Source organism: Papilio polytes, unplaced genomic scaffold (genome assembly GCF_000836215.1).
Source record: "Papilio polytes unplaced genomic scaffold, Ppol_1.0 DF823991.1, whole genome shotgun sequence".
NCBI lineage: Eukaryota > Metazoa > Arthropoda > Insecta > Lepidoptera > Papilionidae > Papilio > Papilio polytes.
In genome coordinates this window covers 1,698,056-1,719,463 of record NW_013525213.1, presented here as the reverse complement: position 1 = coordinate 1,719,463, position 21,408 = coordinate 1,698,056, and the positions used below count along the sequence as shown (strand labels likewise).

General features: G+C 32.3%; 1 protein-coding gene across 1 annotated transcript in view; it reads right to left on the bottom strand.

Moving 5' to 3' along the window:
• The window catches only part of LOC106101389 (calcium/calmodulin-dependent 3',5'-cyclic nucleotide phosphodiesterase 1A), a 93,638-nt gene extending 80,381 nt beyond the window's left edge, over positions 1-13,257 (bottom strand). The window contains exons 1-2 of the mRNA XM_013280613.1: positions 13,162-13,257; positions 11,704-12,135 (exon numbers count right to left, since the gene is read on the bottom strand). Of these exons, the coding sequence (XP_013136067.1) occupies positions 11,704-11,923 (220 nt within the window). The 5' untranslated portion in view covers positions 11,924-12,135; positions 13,162-13,257. The remainder of the gene's footprint in view (positions 1-11,703; positions 12,136-13,161) is intronic.
• Positions 13,258-21,408: the final 8,151 nt, after the last annotated feature.

Sequence of the window (21,408 nt, the reverse complement as noted above, 5' to 3'; positions counted from 1 at the left end):
TGCTCATTGATATTTTAACGCTATATTTTAGTCGGCCAGCGTTTGAAATACGGCGTCGGCGTGGGGCCGTATTTCACAGCAATAAATTCGCATGCAGTTGTAAAAATGACGTAAAACAACGCCGCATTTACTTTAGTTTAAAAATAACGGTGCTTCAGTAACAATGGTGTTTTTAATTTTAAAGTACGTGGTTTTCTTAATATTAGACTAAGGTTAAGTCACTGACGCTATGGTCACTTTAGAGTCAGTTATGGACTTCGGTTCTTGAAGTCCATAAGTGACCATTCAAGAACCGAAGTCCATAAGTGACTTACTCTCGTTGGCGAGAAACGTGGATATAAATATTAGAGCTATTATAATCTAGTCTGTATTAGAGTTTTATACCAGACGGTGTCAAAGTAAAAACAAAAATATTCACCTTACTTCTTACTAATATTATAAATGCGAAAATTTAGATGGATGGATGGATGGTTGTTAGAGCTTGTAGCCCAAACGGCTGAACGGATCTCGATGAAATTTAGTATAGATGTAGAGGATAGTCTGGAAGAACACATAGGCTACTCACCTTTCACTCACTTTTGTTTTTTTTTTTTTAATTCCACGCGAAAAAACGCGAGCAAAAGCTAGTATTCATTTATACAAAATACATTAGATCTGTCTGACTCATAAATAAAACATGTATTGTTGTTAATTTACGTAACAAACAATTAAAATGCATACAACTACGTAACATGATCTAGTCGTATAAACAATATTTCTTAAAAACAACCGATGCAGATTTATAACAGCATAGATGACAATTAAAGTTCAATTGCTTGACAATAAAGTTCAATTTAGAATACAAACATTGCTATTACAAGAGGGCAATTCTGCAACGTAATAGTGCAATTGACCGAGTCGACCACAACCGTGTTGTGAAACGTTTTCGTCGAAAGCACTTTGATTAATAGTCATTCGAAGATTAAGCTTACTTGATAGGACGTGCTATAGGAATAGGTCAATTACTTATACGGCACGTCAATCAAACTTAGTAGTGTTGTAATTATTAGATAAAGATATGAGTTCGTTAAAAGCATTAAGTAATTAATACAGCTAGATTTAACGTGTGGACATGTAATGGTCATATGTTAATTATTTTCTTTCAAGACTTTTAAACAATGAGTAAAAATATTAACCTATTTCAACTTCAACTTGTTAAATTTATACTAATACTAGCTGTTCCCGGTGGTTCCATCCGTATGAAATTATGAATATTTTGTTATTATTAATTTCGTCAAATTATCAATTGCAAATATCATGACATATCATGATGACAAACCATGGCAATCTTACTTCCGTCATGTTGGCAGCTTGTAGTTTATGGTCTCTTTCCCACATTAAGGTTTTCATCCAATTTATGTACTCCTAAGTTTGCAAGCGTCAAAATATACAGCCTAAAGCGTGACGTGTTTGTACAGCTTTATATTAAAGAAATAATCATTCAAAAATATACTGTGATTGCTGATATCTTACGCCACAAAGTAGTGTGTGTTTATGCATTATTATATTAGTTTAGATTATAAAGAGAAAAGTTTTATATTTTGGTATGTATTGTAAATTGTAATATCATAAAAAGTAATGGAACTATTTTAAAAAATCTCTTACTATTAAAAAGCTACATTATTAATGAGTAACATGACATATGTTTTTTTATTATTTATTTAATTTCACGCGGACGCAAGCAATAGCTTGCATTACCTAAAAACGATTGCGTTTTGTTTGCGGACAAAAACAAACTGAAAAGTCAAAAGTAATTTATATTTTAGCATGCTAATACCAAAAGTAATTTCTCAGTAATAAACTCGATTTCTAATTCCCTTAACGACTTGTTCTGTGAGTTAAATGGATTCGTTTAAACGAAGTACTGTATAATTATTGCCTTCATATGTCTCGGTGAACTACAAGTCTCGTATAAGCTGTGATATAGTGCGTCAAGTAAACGCTAAACAACTCACACATGTTGCTTTGCGAAATATGTTAGCGAAGTTAAGATGTAACTTTTCTTTTCCTGGATATTGTAAAAGTTATACTTCAGAAATGTACAGCTGTACATTTAAACGGAAAAACCCTTATATTTATCTAGGGAATCTCCATTTTTACCTCTCCAAAATATTCGTATATACTTCAGTTTTAACTGTCATTTAAATAATACAGTTCAGAGTTTTGTTTACACAATTACGATTGAATTGTAGTTTTACTGTTCAGTTAAAATTGAAGGTGTGTAGCTGGCTTTAGGAATTCATACTAATTTTTTTTTATTTCTTGCAGATTTTACTATTCGTTAAAGAATAAAGTTATCTGTGGCAAAATACGCTCTATTGTTGAGTGTAATTTTATTTGAATAACCAAAAAAAGCGCATTGACCTCATAATAGTTTTGTCATAACAATGATTTACGCAACACAAGTAGGATTAGCCTGTGAGGCGTTAAAACCGCCTATCGTGAATGACCGGTCTAACAGCATGTTACGTTCGTACAGAAGTAGGCCACGTCTGATTGATATTAGTCGTGTGACGTAAAACTCGTCATCAATGTATCTTGTTAGAACGATATAATGCGCGGAGTTTTATGATAGCAGTAAATATTTATATGAAACTCCGAAATTCACAGGTGGTTAGGTTTCTGCGTAAATAGGTACTCACGATTTAATATTGAACGTGGGCGATTGATAGAGTAGGGAATGACATCTTTTATGTTGGTACTAAGTTTGGATTTCTTTTAATGATGCGTTGTGTATCCAGCTTATCATGTGTCATGTTTGTTTATCTACTAGTTTTTGCTCGCGACTTCATTTGCGTAAAATTAAAATATAGCCTAAGTGGATCCGTCATATAGCTACCTTCAGTAAATATTCCGTCGATATCTGCCCAGCAATTTCGTAGGTGGTCCACAACAAATACAGACTTGCAGACAGACAGACAAAAAATTTAATAATTAGTTTAATTAAGCAACGCAAATAAATCGTTTATATCGTGATCTTCAAATAGGCTTTTCATATTAATGTGACTACTAATCTATATTATTATAATAAAGCGTAAACACACAATTCTTTGTTGCCTAAGATGTCAGCAGCTACAGCATATTTTTGAATAATTCTTTTTTTAATAAAAAGCCCTACACTTACGTCACGCTTTAGGCTATATATTTTCACGCCATTAAACTTAGGGAGTAAATGTTTTGGATAAAAATCTTAATGTGGGAAAGAGACCATAAGTTGTTGCCAACATCAAGAAAGCTAGATTGCTAAGGTTTGTCATGTCGTCATTTTGACATTTGCTATTGATAACACATGTAAACGATAAAATATAATTTTCATAATTTCATGCGGATGAAGCCGCACGGGAACAGCTAGTTGTATATAGAGAGATTACGTTCAATACTTAATTATTATTATTTCTAATAGTTTATATGATGTTTACATCTTAAAGAAATACAGAAAAATCAATATTGGTTGACAATTAAGATAAGCTTATTGGTTTTAAATTGTTCTTACAATTGATTTAATTAACCTAATGTTTGTGCGTAATGTATAGGACTTTGTCAACTTGTCACTTTATATTTGTGTCTGAAAGCAACATTTCTTTATAATTGCTTCACAATGAAGTTTGATTTAGAATTGTTAAATTGTTCCAGACTACGTAAGTCGTTGAATTATAAAATAACTAGATCCCATACGTGTTTGATTTGGTACTACGGGTTTTAAAATGAATTTTATTTGCTGAGGGACTAATAAGAAACTTTGCGATAAAAAATTCGTAACGTTATCGACATTAACATGACACTTATACAGCGCCCTTATCGGGCGTACAATATAAAAATCATCTCTTTCGTTCTGAGAAAAATCAACAGACATAACATCGTGATATTCTTATGAATAAAACAGTATGTTAAATAATCGGAACGTCAAAGGAAATAAAATGATTCGACAAGTAATTATTCTCTCCTAGCTTTCGCCCATGGCGCCCGATAGTGTAGAATTTAAAAAAAAAGTAATCTATACTATTATAATAAAGCGTAAACACACACTTCTTCGTTGCCTAAGATGTCAGCAATTACAGCATATTTTTGAATAATTCTTTTTTTTAATAAATAGCCCTACACTTACGTCACGCTTTAGGCTACATATTTTCATGCTATCACACTTAGGGGGTAAATTTTTAGGATAAAAACCCTAATGTGGGAAACAGACCATAAGTTGCTGCCAACATCAAAGAAGCAAGATTGTATTGTTATCATGTCATATCATTTTGACATTTGCTATTGATAATTTGACAAATGTAAACAATAAAATAAAATGTTCATAATTTCATGCGGATGAAGCCGCACGGGAACAGCTAGTTATTCTATAAGTTCTTCAAGACTATGTAAGTATGGTCTACATCTATGCCAAATTTTATCTAGAACTGTTTAGTAGGTTAGATTATAAACTCTAACAAACATCCATCCATCTAAACTCTCGAATTTATTAGTCAGATTATACGAGTATGTTATCTGAATTGTATTTTAAAGTTATATTTTATCTGAATGGCGAAACATCGTGACTTCGTTTTACATTCGTACATAAAGTTCTGTATTTATAGATGACGGTTTAGAGTGTATTATGTTACATAAAATTATTAAAATAAATAACATATGTACTATAATTGGTGGCATTTCAAAAGTTACATTAAATGTTGTGTGTAAATTATTGTACACACCATAATGTTGATAAACATGTTACGTTAGTTATCCGAAATATTACTTCATTCTCTCAAGTTAATCATAGCTTCTAGATGTTGCTCGTGCATTCACTTACGAAATTACAAAAATAGTGAAAACATCCATATGTTACTCAGTGATATAACAGCTTTTAATTGGTGCAAGAATTTTTGAAATCGGTCCAGTAGTTTTGAGTTATTTCAATACATACAAAAATCCAAGTCTCTTCGCTTTATAATATTAGTATAGAGATATACACTGTCACATTTAGAACTGATAATAGGTAAGTTGAAAATAGGAAACTCTAATAAACAAATAAAATACAGAAAAAATAAAAGTGTACAGTCAAAAAGATAATTGTTTTGAAATCAAATGCAAACTAAATTAGGATAACTACGAGGAAGTAATATCTGTATCAAATGATACGATACTTTTACTATTAATAACAAATGACACGTCATAATTAGATTAATTAAATGACGATGAGAGCGGGCGAGCTGACCGGTTGGACCGGATTGAGTTACCAATTATTGTCTTATCATTACGATTACATAACAGTATATCAAACGGTAGAACAAACATAATCTAGTTTAAGTTATTATAGACTAGATATTACCCGCATTCCGTCCGTGTAGAATTACAAAAACTTAATTTGTAGGCTATCCGTTCTTTCAGTGTTCTTTATCAATGCCAAATTTCATCCAGATTTATGCAGCTGTTCTTAAGAACTGTGGCAACAAATATACATCCAAATTTTGTTTTTATTATATAGACAAAGATAAAATATATTTTTGTTTGTTTTTAAAGTTTTAATGTCGACACTATTTTTAATTTTTAAAAAGTCACGTTGATACGCTAATGACTTATTTACAAAAAAATACTTTTAACGATGTCCTAAAGGATATATCACATGCTAAATATGGATGAATTTAGTATTTTGAAAAACGAAATCTTGTTTTTTTATTACATTTTATTCGAGGTCGATTAAATTTATTTATATATTTCCTGTTGGTAAATAATAACAATCACTTTCAACGCATATATGTAGACAGAAATTATTCTAATGCGTTCCCGTTTGGCGGAGAAGGATGCGTTCCTAGAATCCCCTCTTCTAAGCAGGTTGCTCACCGAATGGGTTTTAGTGGATCCAAATATGACCTGAACCTCCAGAAAAATTAATTAAATCCATTTCCCATCGTTTTCTTATTAGAAAATGGAGGAAAGAGAGTAAAATTGTAACAGTTGGTTAGTAAATATTTTCGTTAGATGTAAACAGTTACTAAAGCGAATTAAACGAGGCCTGAACGTGGCTGCTTTTACGTCAAGTTGTAAGTACGCACTTAATGGTTTACGATGAACGCGACCCCTCCAACTTTACGTTTTTAATGGGTTCCGTTCCTCAAACGAAAGTAACAAACATCATGGGGACAAATAAAATTACTATTTATAGTTATTATTTTAAAATTAAAATAGAAAATTATTTTATACATTCCGTTGTGATGAAGCCTAACCGTTTGGTAACCTTGTCTTTACCAACATTATAGAGATTTGTTTGATTGTCTACATGCGCTGTATTAAAAAAATAAGATTTTTAAATCCATTTACTAGATAGTTTTATAGTATTTCATACTTACAATTTAGGAAATATAAAACGACCTTCGGACACTGAAAAGAGAACTGCAAATTCAATTTATCCTGTGTCCTTACTCGTTAATGGAATATCGAACTGATATGAAACTAAATGTGCTCGTTTTCAATAAACAAGCTACTATTTGTGAAAAATTTTCTATCTCAAATAGTTTCGGGGTAATTTTCAAGGTCACATAGTTTGTTCAGATGCTTAAAGGCACTTTACATTTTCTCTGAGTAAGTAAACTGTATTTAATCTACATTTACCTATTCAGACTCACCTTAGCTTATTCTTTAGATGTAAATTATTTAACATACTAGCTTTAGCCCGCGACTCTGTCCGTGTGGAAAAAAGTAAATAGCCTATGTGTTCTTCCAAACTATGTTTTACATTTATGCCAAATTTCATTCAGATCCGTTCAGTCGTTTAGGCTACAAACTCTAACAAACATCCATCCATCTAGACTTTCGCATTTATAATAGTAACATTAGGAAGATTTAGATTTAATTTTCGATGATAAGTTTAAATAAAGTTGAATTCTTGTAGTAAACTTGAAGTATTTACTTAAGTAGTTGAGTTTAGAACTATAAAACTTTATTTGTATGAAGTAATGTTTATTTATTTTAATGAAAAACCAAATAAATCTTACTAATATTAAAAATGCAAAAGTTTAGATCGATTGATGTTTGTTAGAGTTTGCCGCTTAAATGACTGAATAGATCTCGATGATATTTGGCATAGTCTGGAAGAACACATAAGGTACTGTATTTAACTTTTTTATGTATATGTATGTATACGTAGATGCTTTCATTTACATTTTCAAAGAGTTGAATATCAAAATGTAATTTTGGATTTCAGTCTTTTTAATTTCTAAAGAAATAGAGATCTCGGTATATCAAGTAAAAACATAATCGAGAAAAAAACAAATGACAAGTAAAATGGTATTTTACTCGTCAAAGACTTCTTTAATATTTATACTACGGTATTAAATGTTCATTTTCTAAAACTATTTTATATCAAATACAAGACTTAATGACCACTAAAAGGCAATAAACTAATGTACGATTGTCAATAATTTGAGGCTTGTGAATTAATTCATATCTGAACAACTTACAAGTGCAGGTAATTCTGACACCGTTTTAAATGTAGCTAGCACAAGTCGCACAATAATCCGTTTAATCTAATATCAACCTTATTCTCTAAGCTAGAATGTTTAAAATGGTTTGATCAATAATTTTATTTAGTCAATATTAAAGTGGCTACTATACTAGTTGCCGTATACGGAATGTGGCTAACACTATAAATGATTTGATACAATGCGACTGGATTTCGATCTAGCTAGGCATCTATTGCGTTTAAATTAAGTTATAATAATAAATTAACGCTTGCAAAGAATTGTGCAACTTGAGAAATACTAAACCAATTAGATTTAACATGTATTTTGCTACATGTAGGTCGAGTGTTATATGTTACATGTAAAAATGAATGTAACACTAGCTTTTGTTAGCGACTCTGTGGTAAATATCATTGATATTTGTCGAGGAGTTCTGGAGATATCTTCTAACAAATATCCATCCATCTTTCAATTACTCTCTTTTTGGTCATGTCAGCTTTTCTTTGAAATATCTATAATCATGTCTAACTAGATAAAAAAAACTTCAATCTTCGGGTCGAGCAAAAATGAAGTCTGTTTATGTTTTAAATAAATATATCAAGCAAAACTGGGTTAGCAAGACGTAAATAAATTTTAATGTAAATCATAAATCCGAAGTATTAAGATTAAAAGAAAGAAATTTAATCACTCAAGCTAGAAATTACAACTTAATTAAGTACTCAGCAAAACCTTGAACAATTTTTACAAGAGTTAATTAAAGTTTGTTTTTCTTTCTACAACTTGGACAATTCAAGTTCTTATTGCAATCTACAACTTAGTCTAGTTTCCGTATTTAAAATTGAAAAAAGTTTGTAAAAATATTCTTTCTTATTATTGTATGGTTAAACGTTTTCAAAGAATTATCACCCTTCCTGTAATTATTTTAAAGTACAATTTTCTAAACCCACTCTAGCGAACGTACAAACAAATATTTCGTTATAAAAACATTTATCAAACGATGGTGTCAATGCAAGCTTAAACAGCTTTGTAATCATGTAGAAAATAAAACTGTTATGCATTGACTGTATTTCGAGTACAATATACAGGATGTTAACAAAATCTGTAATACTTCTCACTCACTGCACCAAAATAAATAAAAACGTAACCTAAATATTTAGTAGCCTAATACTCGTAGTTCTGGTCACTTTGAATAAATAAAAGCTTGATAACTAACAAAATTTAAATTATTGAAGAGTAATAGAAATAGATATGCGTTAGAGTTTTTATAAGAGGACTAACTGTTCCCGTGCGATTTCATCAACATAAAATTGTTTTATTATTTACATGTGTCAAATTGTCAATTGCAAATGTCAAAATGACATGACATGACAAAGCTTGGCAATCTTGCTTCCTTGATGTTGGCAGCAACTTATGGTCTCTTTCCCACATTATAGTTTTTATCAAAAACATTTACCCCTTAAGTTTAATGGCGTGAAAATATATAGCCTAAAGCGTGACGTAAGTGTAAGGCTTTTTATTAAAAAAATAATTATTCAAAAATATGCTGCAACTGCTGACATCTTAGGAAACAAAGAAGTGTGTGTTTATTATAATAGTATAGTTTAGAACATCCTGTAGTGTGAACTATCCGCGTGTGAGGCCCGTCGGTGAATCAAACTAACAAACGCGTTCGATTAACCCTACATCACGCCTATCTGATAACGGTATCATATAGATAAGTGATGACGTCACTACTGTAACATCACTATACCGCTGTATTGCATTGGTGGAACTATCTCTACATAATTAGAGTTAACGTACTATACAATTATTGTCTTACATTGAGTTAGGTTACGCTAAATGTCAAGGATCTGAGTGTTCCGTTGCAATCGGTTTTGATTCAGCAGAATATTGTTTGGCTATATTTCTAATAGTTTTAAATGAAAAATAAGTACATGTAATTCTGCAGTAACGTATAGACTATACGCTATGTTATAAATCAGGCATTGTTTTGTTTCTTTTATTTACTGTCAAAAATAAAACAAAAATGAAACTACCTGAAATGAAAACCCATTGTGTTTTAGGTAACAGATGACTGGAGTATTTTTATCATCATATTTGTTCATTATAGTGTAGACCTGATCATTTTATATTTATGAGAATATTTTTAAATAAAGAAATGTGGTAATTGAATCTAGTCACATTCCTACATTAAAAATTACTTAGCACTCCAACGTCAAAGGGTACGATGGGGTTGATTCAATAATCTATGATTGAATTACAGCGCTGTAAGTGTGGAGGCTTGCTCACTTCCGCTCGCATTGGTGACTTCCGCTTACTTGAAATTATCGATACAGTGTACATGATCGATTATTTATATATTATATGTGTTTATGTTTCATAGCTGATTTTAATATATTTCTTCGTATCCTAATAATAATGCGATGTGATGCGACATTTTAGTTTGAAATACTAGTAAATAAAAATTTTTTTTGTCTCAATAAAACTTACTAGTCTTCTAGATGGTGAAATTGGCCAATTGACAGATTTACCAATTTCTTTCCTGAAGGAAATTTTCTATTGATTCAAAACTAGGTCGATCTAAATAAAACGATTTACTGTCATTGATAAAATTTCTTTCTCAAGCAAGCGACGAAGATGGATCATAATCTTTCAAAAGTCTATTTCAAGCAGGCGGATAGCTTTTTATCTATCACTTTCAGACATGGATCTTATAAAGTTAAGTTCAAAAGAAAATATTCTAACAAAAAGATAAAAATTTACTTAAACAAATATGTTTCACAGTTAGTTTAGCTTAAGATTTTTATTAAAAAAAAATTGTTAAGCTAAGCTATTTCTATCACAAGTTGAGTAATAAGAAAAAGCGAACATAAATTTTTCAAGTCACATACAAGTTAAACTACGACGCATAGGCTAACTTTATGATTTTTTGCTTATTTCGATAAACAAAAGACTACAACAAGAATTGACTGTTGTGTGGAATTGAGTTCTTCAATTTCAACTCGACCTCATCAAGGACGGTTTCGAAATCAGTCTGAATGTATACCGAACAGTAATGTATTGAAAATATGATTAAATACAAAGAGAACTTCAAATATTCTCTTTCAATCTCCAAATCAGAAGAGCAACATATAATATGTCGACCCTTCGTAAGGACATGATGATGACTCTCCAATACTGTATCTCTTTGAATATCTTATTTAAATTAGTAGAAACAGTTTTACTGTGTTATTTTAGGACAATGCTATTTGGAATATCGCCATTTGCTTCTAGAATAAAGTTAGTTTCTCAATATCAAAATATTTCAGACAGTTTTCTACTGAGGCAAATAAAGCCACTCTTTATTGGTGAAAGTCGTATGAAATTTAATTCAGTAATGTTCGAGCTTATCGCGTCTAAACAGAAATCGGACGTACATTTTATAAAAATGCTATAGAAGATTTATATTTAAATACGTTAAATGTTTCGCTTTGTTTTAGAGCTATGTCTTATTTAGTCTCTGACGTGGTATACCTTTTAAATGTAAACTGTGACGCATCCGGCATCGTTCGTCATTATTCTTGCAAACGCAAAGAAACAGCTCACGCACAACAATACCCACTGTTTATTTGTGTCTAATTAACTTTTGCTTGGAAAAGTAAACTTTGAATGTAAACGCATGAATCAGGGTTTATTATGCTTGAGTTAAATGCATGCTTTTGAGATACAATAAACTGTTTTTTTTTTTATATTAATAACTTGATACTTGATCGCAGTTTAATCTGAATAAGTAAAATTTAATTTCGCTTAATTCTGAAACTTAATGTAATGCGAAATAAGGTAAATTATTTAACAAACTTGAAGCACGAATATTGATCTAAGTTATATAAATAAAACAGTTAAGAAAAATCAAGTGAAGTAAATTAAAACAAGGAGAGGAAAGTTTTTGTTTTCTCATAATGAGTCGGTTTTGTTCCGTTTACTTATTTATCCTGAAAAGTAAAGTTTGAGTTATTTAACTTTTGTGATATCCATATTGTTTATTACTTTTATTATTATACATAAAAGCTACAATTTTATGTAGTATTCAAAAAGCTGGCAAATCTAACTACATTTATTTTCCACGGCCTCCTTAACCCAATTGTAAATGCGGTGCTTCCCTAACCGTAAAATTTTTGAAAGGAAACAATAGAGAAATAGTTGAACCTCTGCTTTAGTGTCTAAGGTCCTTATGTTAACTTACCTATAACATACGAGTATCCATCTAATGTCAGGACGCATTTCCTCAAAGCGCCCGACGCTGACCGATGTCTATACGTTCTCGGTATAGCGCCCAACGCTCTACCCCCGCCCGGGTCACTGTGACACTTGTGTACCAATTCCTTGTCATTGGCCACGTTACTGTTGCCGTCGACAGAGCCCTGCCGGCTGCCTTCTAGCAGCGCTTTCCCTCGCCGCATCATCACATCACACGCTATCACTCAGTTTGATCCGTCAATCTCACAAGTCACGTCACGATATTGTACAATACCTTCACAATGTTTAGTTCACAAACGTAATACACAAATCACTTAAGATTAATCACTACGTTAGATATGTTTATTTGAATTGTGTTTTGATATGGAACAGCCGTGTCGCATAAACAAACAGCACGGCAGACATTTTCATTGGTTTACTGTTGGAAGGAAAGTTAGTACATACAAAGGCGTTACATTTTTCTATACGTTTTATGTCTAAAGTGTGTCTGAACAGCTTGAAATCTTATTCCGCGACTAATAGGAGTGTAGTTTCTTTAAAGGTACAAGTATGTTTCTTCTGCGCACCCTACTCTATGCGAGGAAGATTTCTAAGTGTTAAAATTCGATACGATAATGATCTAATTACTATAATTAAATAGAGATTCCTTTTTACTACTCGTATCTTTAACTGGGTAGACGACTTATATCACAAAAATTATTTGTCTTTAAGTAAGTTTTCGTAATACCTTCTAATATCTATAATTATAGCCGTTTGTGAGATTGTTACAACAATTAGAATATATGGTGATAGTAGTTATAATTAGGCATTTCATTTGCCATATCCTAGGATAGCTAGATATGGTTCCTTAAGCCCTAAATCGAAGGTACAGTTTTGAAACCTTACAATAAAATTTCATCGAAGACGCGGTACTGATAATATCCTAGTTAATATAAGATGTTTCAAAATGATTGTTTTTGTATTTAAAAAAAAAAGTAACGCTAATAGTGTTATATCATTTCAAAACAAGATGAAATGTTTGTCAAAAGTTTGATTCAAAAACTCATCCAAGTGCATCCGGCCGTTGCTGCGAACTCAACTCGTATGGGCGCGTAGTTTTTCAAACACGTCGTTATTTACCCGGCTATGTCAGAACCGTGTAATGAATGTTTGGCATTAGTCAGGTGGAAACACGGAAATCTATTTTCACGCGGCTTCGAATGTTTTCCGCCATAGTAACGCTCACACAGGGTACCCATAAAATGTTGCGTCACGGTCCGCTAGGGGGTGGGGGCGCCCCCCATTTGTAAACAGATCGTGACGTTCTCCGGACTATTACGAATCGCTAACAACAGGTGGTCCCGAATCTTTGACTGTTAAGAAATTCGTACAGTTTAAAAGCTTCTAACATGTAATGAAATGAATTAAAATACCAATTATTTTTAATTGTATTAAATTAAATTACTTGAATTAATTGTGAGTTATGATTATGATGTACGAATAATCGCGAATTATTTTTCGGCAATTCGTACTCGTATCGTTGAGTACGGCATAGCGTGACCACACGACCGTCCCGCGTGGCAGGCTGCGCGCGACTGTCGCTGGCGGGCCACATGCTCAGCCGCCAGCTAGCCTACAGGTAGCTACTAATCATGATTAGCGCTGGGCGTTTTAAGTTTAACAAAATATGCAAATTTAAAATCTTAAGAGTAGGCGTATTTAAACCAGTATGTTAAGTCAGCGTACTAATGGCCGATATCCTAGCAACTTTTAAGCATTCGTTACTGTTTGTTAACTTCATGAAATGTGTTTCCGAAATATGTAACATGAGTTTTACGCCTATGAAACATAGTTTAACCTAACACTAATGAATCACTAGGTAATAAATAAATAGAAACTTCAGCAACCCAGCATAAGAGGTGAAAGTAACTGATAATTTATCCAGCAGAATAACACATGGCTTAAGATTTGGCTGAAATTGAGTGCTCGTGACTTTTTGCTTATTGTTTTCTTTTATTAAACTTTAAAAGTAAAATATTGAATTAACGTTATTTAAATACAATATTCTCTGGCATGGAAATTGATTAAACGTACTTGTAATTTAATAACCATTATTGCTAAAATTTGACATTTTTAATATAGGAAAATTTCAAATGAATAGCGACTATTGCTTTAACCTTTTAAGCTCGGAGAACAATTATTTTATCTCTAGTTTCAAAAAGGTTATTTTTAGGAAACTTATTTGCCACACTCTATTTTAATCTGATATTATATTAGGGCAATTAAATGAATTGAAAAGCTGGATAAGTGCCTTAAGCTTTGGTAAAAGCTCTCGCTTTGAACTTACGTGAGCCACTAATGCGCTCTTAAGCTTTATATTTTAAACCATATGTAATACACAGGTAACGAAATAATATTTGTACAAATTCTTAATGCTATCAGAGTAGCTAAATGTGTTACTCGTAAACCGATTTAGTTGGAAAAAGATGATTTTTTTTTATGATTTATATTAATATAGCTTTCGCCCGAGACTCCGTCTGCGTGGAGTTAAAAAAGTGAGTAGCCAAGTAGCCTATGTGTTCTTCCAGCCTATTATCTACATCTATGCCAAATTCACAGAGATCGGTTCAGCCGTTTAGGCTACCAACATCCATCTAAACTGTTTCACTTATAATATTAGTAAGATTAAGTAAAGCTTGTAGAAGATAAAATATACAATTAAATATTATTTTTATATTAGAATACTCTATGTATTCGGTACATGGAATTCGGATATAGTCTTTTTCTCATACCATAAGGTGGCAAACAAGCTAGCGGCCACCTTAATCCGCAATGGTGAAGCGACCGCTGCCCATAACATCCTCGATTGCAGATGCGTTGCCAATCCTTAATCAACGTCACTTATAAATTGTATAAACATTTTCCGCAAAACAAGAGATGTCAAAGGCAAAATCGTATCCAAATTGATATATTATGTCTTATATTTTTACCGCAATTTTTATTTCATTCTTTTCATGTTTAGGCAAACGTAATAAGCATTTTAATAAACTCATTCCTCGATCGAGATTTGTATCCTTTTGAGTGGAAATTTTTGTAAATCCATCGACGTGAATGTTTGCGTCGACCACACAAATAACTCGGGAAGTGGGTACGCAATCAAAATGTTTAATGTGTGCCTATAATGGTATACACCGCATTCTGATTTACGCTTGATTTACAAATCTACACTAATAAAATAACGCGTGAACACACACTACTTTGTGGCGTAGGATGTCAGCAATCACAGCATATTTTTGAAGAGTTCTTTCTTTAATAAAAAGCCATACACTTACGACATGCTGGAGGCTATATATTTCACGCTAATAAACTTAGGGCGTAAATAAATTGGAAAAAGACCAGCATGTAGGAAAAAGACCATAAACTACAAGCTGCCAACATTAAGAAAGCAAGGTTTTTATGGTGACGACAATTTTGACATTTGCAATTAAGAATTTGGACTCAATAAAAAAGTCTGTTATAAAATTAATTACATTAGTTATAGGTGTTTATCGTTTAAGAGCTTGCTCACCTTTGACTAAACTATCGGACAACTGTTTAGTTGTGCTTTAATTCCTTTAATGTAAGCAACATTGAGGTGCGCACACTACTCAATTTTTAGTTGTGCAACTAAACAGTTGAATTGGCTGCGAAATAATCGACAATCGCAGATAGTTAAGTCAAAGGTGTACACCCGCTTTTAGGCTTCTAATTCATATGTTATGTCGATATTCAGATACATTTACTAGTCTAAAATAATCTAATATACATTTAGATCATCAATCACAATTACATTCACCTCACACGTCGACGTATCCATTTCGTTTTGCTTTACACTGATTTATATCAGCGTAAAAATCCTAGAAGCGGCTGTACTCTGAAATGTCATGTACGGATATTTTTGTACATATCGTTTGTGTTTTGTTAAAAAAAGATCTATAACCCAACTAGAGTCCTTATTTATTACACACCGTTGCGTGTATGTATGTGTATTTAATCATGAAGTACTTTAATAAACAATGAATACACAATAATAATAGATTCAGAAGTTAAATTGCTAGTATTTACAGTCTTCAGGTTGTTATACACGGACTGCTTCCAACACTAACATCTCTAAACGGTCGGTACTACATTTTGTAGCCACTAGTAAACGTTAAGTCATCTGATTACCCAATGCTGGTAATACTATTGATACGAACTAGTCGCGGTCCGTGTATAGTAAGCTTTATACCAGGCTCTCGCGTGTCCGGGCAACATTTCAGCCGCGGCCGCACGAACGATTTGTTTTATCGCTCAGCCAGATAGCTCACCGTGGAATTTTCCCCGTCTCTCATTTCCATTTTCCGGCATAATTCCTGCCTGCACTGGACATAAACTCCAATTTCAAATTTCAAATTTTGCATGTTTGGATTTTAAGCTTTTGTTATTCAGTATTAAATTGCAATCGCTTAATAATTTTTGTTCAATGTAAATTAATTTGAAAATGCCTAACGTTATTTATACTCGTATGAATAATAACTCCTTACTTCATAAATCGTAAGAAAGCTATAACCATGACAGTAGAAAAATACTACCAAATTCTAGCTTCGTACATCGTCTTCCGCCTATTCTCTATAAGAAAAAGAAATCAACGAAAATACCACAAGTTTGAATTGTAAATAACAGAATATTCTAGAAGCGAGTACTAATTATTCTTTTTTACGCCTTAGATTTCAATTTATTGCATATTGCATTTAATTAATTACTAGCTATTGCCCGCGATCCCTTCCTCATGGAATAAAATAAAACAAAAACTAGTACCAATGTGTTCTAGACTATCCTGTACAAATTTCATCATACATACATACTAAATTTCATCAAGATCTTTTCAACATTTTAGGCTACAAACTCAAACGAACATCCATCCATCTAAACCTTCGCATTTATATTATTAGTAAGATTAACCTAACACTAACCATAGTAAAAAGTCACGTTGTTTTTAATAATTATTTTGAATAATATTATTTATGGTTTTGAAATTTTTTAGCTCCATATTTAAGAAGGCTATATTTCGTAACAAGAGAGACTTGCGCCAATTTACATAAAGTCTGTCTCAAGAGAGAAACAAAACGTGAGTGAAACGAGCTTTATTTTTATATTTCCGTATTTGAAGCCAGCTTCTGGAGATTACATATTCATTTGTGCGAATATTTCAAATTTTCTTATTAAGAATTGTAACTTTGCTTGATTCTTTTAAGCCAGATACTAAGTAATTTATTTTTGTCATATAATATGTTCTATTTTGTATTAATGCTCAAACAGATAAAATTGCCTTTTATTATTGATTGTTTGCTTGTGTTGTTTTAATTAATTTTTAAGGATGTCGCGTCTACTTTTTTTTTTCTTATCTGTTCCTTTTAATTGTAGACTTTCTCAATAATAATCATAATCCAATAAGTATAATACATGTACCTTTGACTAAACTATCGCACAACCGTTGTGCGATTGTCGATTGTTTCTCAGCTAATTCAACTGTTTAGTTGCACAACTAAAAGAAGTGTGCGCACCTCCATGTAAGTTCATAGGAATCAAAGTGCGATTAAAGAGTTGTCCGATAGTTTAGTCAAACATGTGCGCGCTCCTAACAATTATAATGGCAATTGAATGTGTCATAGATTAATTGATACTGTCATTTACAATTGTCTGTGGGTATATCAATGAGTTGCAGATTCAAATACGAAGTAAACATTACTATAACGGCTATAATGTGATAATTATCTGTTTCCGGATATCAGTTAACTTGAATTAATCATGCGTTATCGTCTAAATATTATATCCGGTAAACAGATTCTATTGTGATTACATTTCAGTTGTAATCAAGCGAATGTATTCATCCGACTGGAGTAATGTAAATCGGGTAAAAGCCTTTTCAAATAAAAGTACTTAAAAACAATACAATTAAATACCGTATTTAAAACCATAAGGTTTCGTGAAAAAATGGCCTGACGCCAATTTAAAGTTCTATTACAATAAACCTTAATATAACAGCACCCTCTTTAGTACAAATTCAAATTACAGCGCAAAAGTGCCAAGCCTCCAACTTACCGATAGTATATGTGGCGCCATCTATCTGGAACGTAGCGCTCTTGCACTTCTTGAAAACCTTCCCGCTCACCACTTGTCGCATGGCGCTGCCGTGAGTTGCCGGGTTCGCCGCAATCTCCCGAGAGGCGCTAGTATCGAATCTATTTCGTAGCTCTTCGAATGTAGGCGCCGCGGACGTATCCGGGGTCCTATCTCGATAGCCACGCCGCACTTGCCCGTACCGACCGCCCGGTACACTCGATTCGGCCGTTTTCTTGTCCATTGTAACACTAATATTCACACACTTTTAATGTTATTTCTCACCAACCAGTTCTCTCACCGCAACCATGATGGAACTATAATACAATTAAAATCTTTTGAGATTTAAGTTGTAAAATGTGTTATCTGACGCCATTTGAATTAACTAATTTAGACTTAATTATGACGATGGAATAATTATTTAATATATGAAAAAAAACATATGGTTAAGATTTATTACTATGGATTATTCCTACTTGTACAAATATGACAAAGGCTAAATCGCGGTTGTTGTACTATATTAAATTACTTAATAATTTCGTTAATCAATATCTAATGATATGCAAATTATGCAACACGTAAATGCATATAACAACCTGTCCATTGTGTAATCCCTAAGAGGATCTCGTATTGATTGGGACGCAAATGTACTGAAATCAATCAAACGGATTGTTACAAGAGGCTTATTTGAATGCACGATGGGTAATTTCTATACACGAGTACCATACACATTTTAGAAACAGATTCGTTTGAAAGAATAGAACCTGTGTATGTACCTTTTATCTGTAAAAATGAGAATTAGGGAATAGCAAAAGCAACTTATATGAAAATGATCTACACTTTTTTACGCTTACACCGAAGTAGAACACAAAATAGGACGTCTATTACGAAAAATCTATAGTTAATTTATTTAATTTGGTTAAATATTTTATCAAATAGTAACATATTTCTTGTTGCATATGATGATTACAATTTTCAAAGATGTATGAAGTCAACCAACAAGTAATGGGCTATCGTGGTTGACTATGGCCTAGTAGTGACTAGACCAGTGATTCTCAACCATTGTCCCGTGGCACTTTTGTGTATTCCAAATTTCAAAGGTGTGCCGCCAAATTTTGCATATTTTTGTCATAACTATGCAGTGTGTTGTAAGTAAATATTTTTTTATCTTTTTCTTTGTGTGCCGTCAAAATCGTTAATTATGTTCTGCAACAAAAATGTTGAGAATCACTGGACTAGACCATAGTACTAACTCAGGGTAACCTCCGAGCCCCTCAAGAGTCGTATAGTGTGCTGGTGAAGATGATATTTACAGTTTAAATTATTCAAATAGTTAAAGCTTCGGATGTATGAAAATTATTCACATAATTATTGAAACAATTTTCATAATACGTAATTAAAGTGGTAGCTCTTACTGAATGTTTCATGAACATTGCATATAAAGTTGAGAGCGATAAATTAAAATACTTGACTAACTATTTTACCCTCATAGTTCAAGAATCTGCAATGTATTAAAGATATCACGTTACTTTGAGTTTTGTTGCTTAAGAACAGTTTCAAAGGCAACGTTCACAGAAAATTCTGCAATAAGGGAAGTTTAAAAAATATTTAACCAAAAGAAAAGTACAAACACATTTTGTCCTAAAAAGTAATATAATTTTTTTCTAACTAAGATATATTTTTTAGATTTTTTCGAATATATTCTAAAATAAGAAAGTTGCAGTTATAAGTAATATTTAAGATTTTTTAACCTACGTTTTAAAACGCAGCCAATAGATGGCGCTATTTTAACTATTAGAGCTATAGTTAGTTTTTTATCCTTTTTTTTAATACGTGTAGTTAGTTATTTTGTTTGAATAAAAGATTCATATTTCAATATAAAACAAATACAAAATTACAATTACAATTTAATGGACATAAATTTTTTGCTTCTACAAATTAATGAGTCGACTGTTTATTTTTAATTACATAGACGTCTTTACTGCTTTGAAGTATGTTTATAGATTGACTTTTGTATAAAAAAATGTTTTTCGTAACTCCGTGTAATTAACAGACGTATTTAATGAAGCTAAATATTGGATTTTATCTGATGAGTGTGGTGTCGGAGGCCTAACTTTAGTCCCTTTTCCTTCCCACCCTTTTAGGAAGGAAACGTGGATTTGACAGTGCAGGAGACGCATAGAAAGGCGAAATGTCCTCTTTATGTGCGTCTCCTACTCCGTCGTTCAAGAGTAGGCAACGCATTCGCTATTACGACTGTCTATGGCCAGCGGTCGCTTTGCCATTTTGGCGGATTCAGGTGGCCGCTTGCTCGTTTGCCACCATATGATATAAAAAACCCTATTATTTTTCTGTTTAGTTAAAACCATTTTATTTTTAATTCAGCAATTAGACAGTAATAATCATGTCCATCAATTCATTCATAAGAAACGAGCAATAGACCGAGGCATAGTGGTTCCACGTAAGAACATTATGCGAAGAAAAAAAATCACTGTAGCCAGTTTCTTCGAACTATTCCGAACAGTCCAAATCCGCTAAGGGAGTACCATAGACAAGAAACTGTACTGAACTGAACTAAAGAAAAAAATAACTAAATAGTTTTATTTTGGCTAGAATTTATTTCAATAGTAAATTCGAGCAAAAAAATTTGCAAGCACAGCAAAAAACCGACGCCCACAAAGTGGCCACTAAATTAAATTACATAATAATCCCAGCGAGTGCGCCGCGTGCCTCGTAACCACTGAAATGAATTCAGCTGTAAGCTGTTACCTGTAATGAGACGATTTAACTTCCCTCATTACTTTACCTAACAAAAAATGTTAAAAAATAATTAAATCCGCGTAAAATAAGGAAAGGTTTTAACTAGTTCATACACTGCTAGATTTTATCTATCTTTTACCTTTTGTAATTGTAATTGTATGTTTGTTTGTGTATGTTTTTGTAATTGTCTAATATTAATAAAATAATAAATTCTATTTGTTTTGAGATGAAATAGTAGTGAAATTATTGTTTTACAAGTATGGTTATATATTTTTAATCTATTAATATTCTAGTAAACGCGAAAGTTTACATGGATGGAAGAATGTTAGAGTTTGCTGCCTAAATGACGAAAGGAATCTCGATGAAATTTGAGACAAACGTAGAGCATAGTCTATAAGAAAATATTGGCTACTTATTTTTGCTTCGTTTAATTCGACGCGGATGGAGTCACTGGCTAAAGTATTTCCATATAATATCGTTCATATTATCGTACTGCCATATAATAGACTCTATTATACTACATCGTAAGATATAATAGAGTCCCTTTTCCATCCTATGAGTTCTTAGTAATCCAATAATCTATTGAACGTCATAATAGAAAGTTGTCTCACATCATTCTGTAAATCTTCATTACATTCGTTCACATTTGACTCAGAGGGTATATCACGAAAACTACCGTGATAGTTGTAAGAACGTATTCATAACGTCATCGAAAAAAGTTGTATGGGATTTGTTGGTGTAGTGTACGCCCGGTAGGGGATCTGCACATATATAGTAAAATTTATCGTGACGTTACAAAAACATACACACGAAT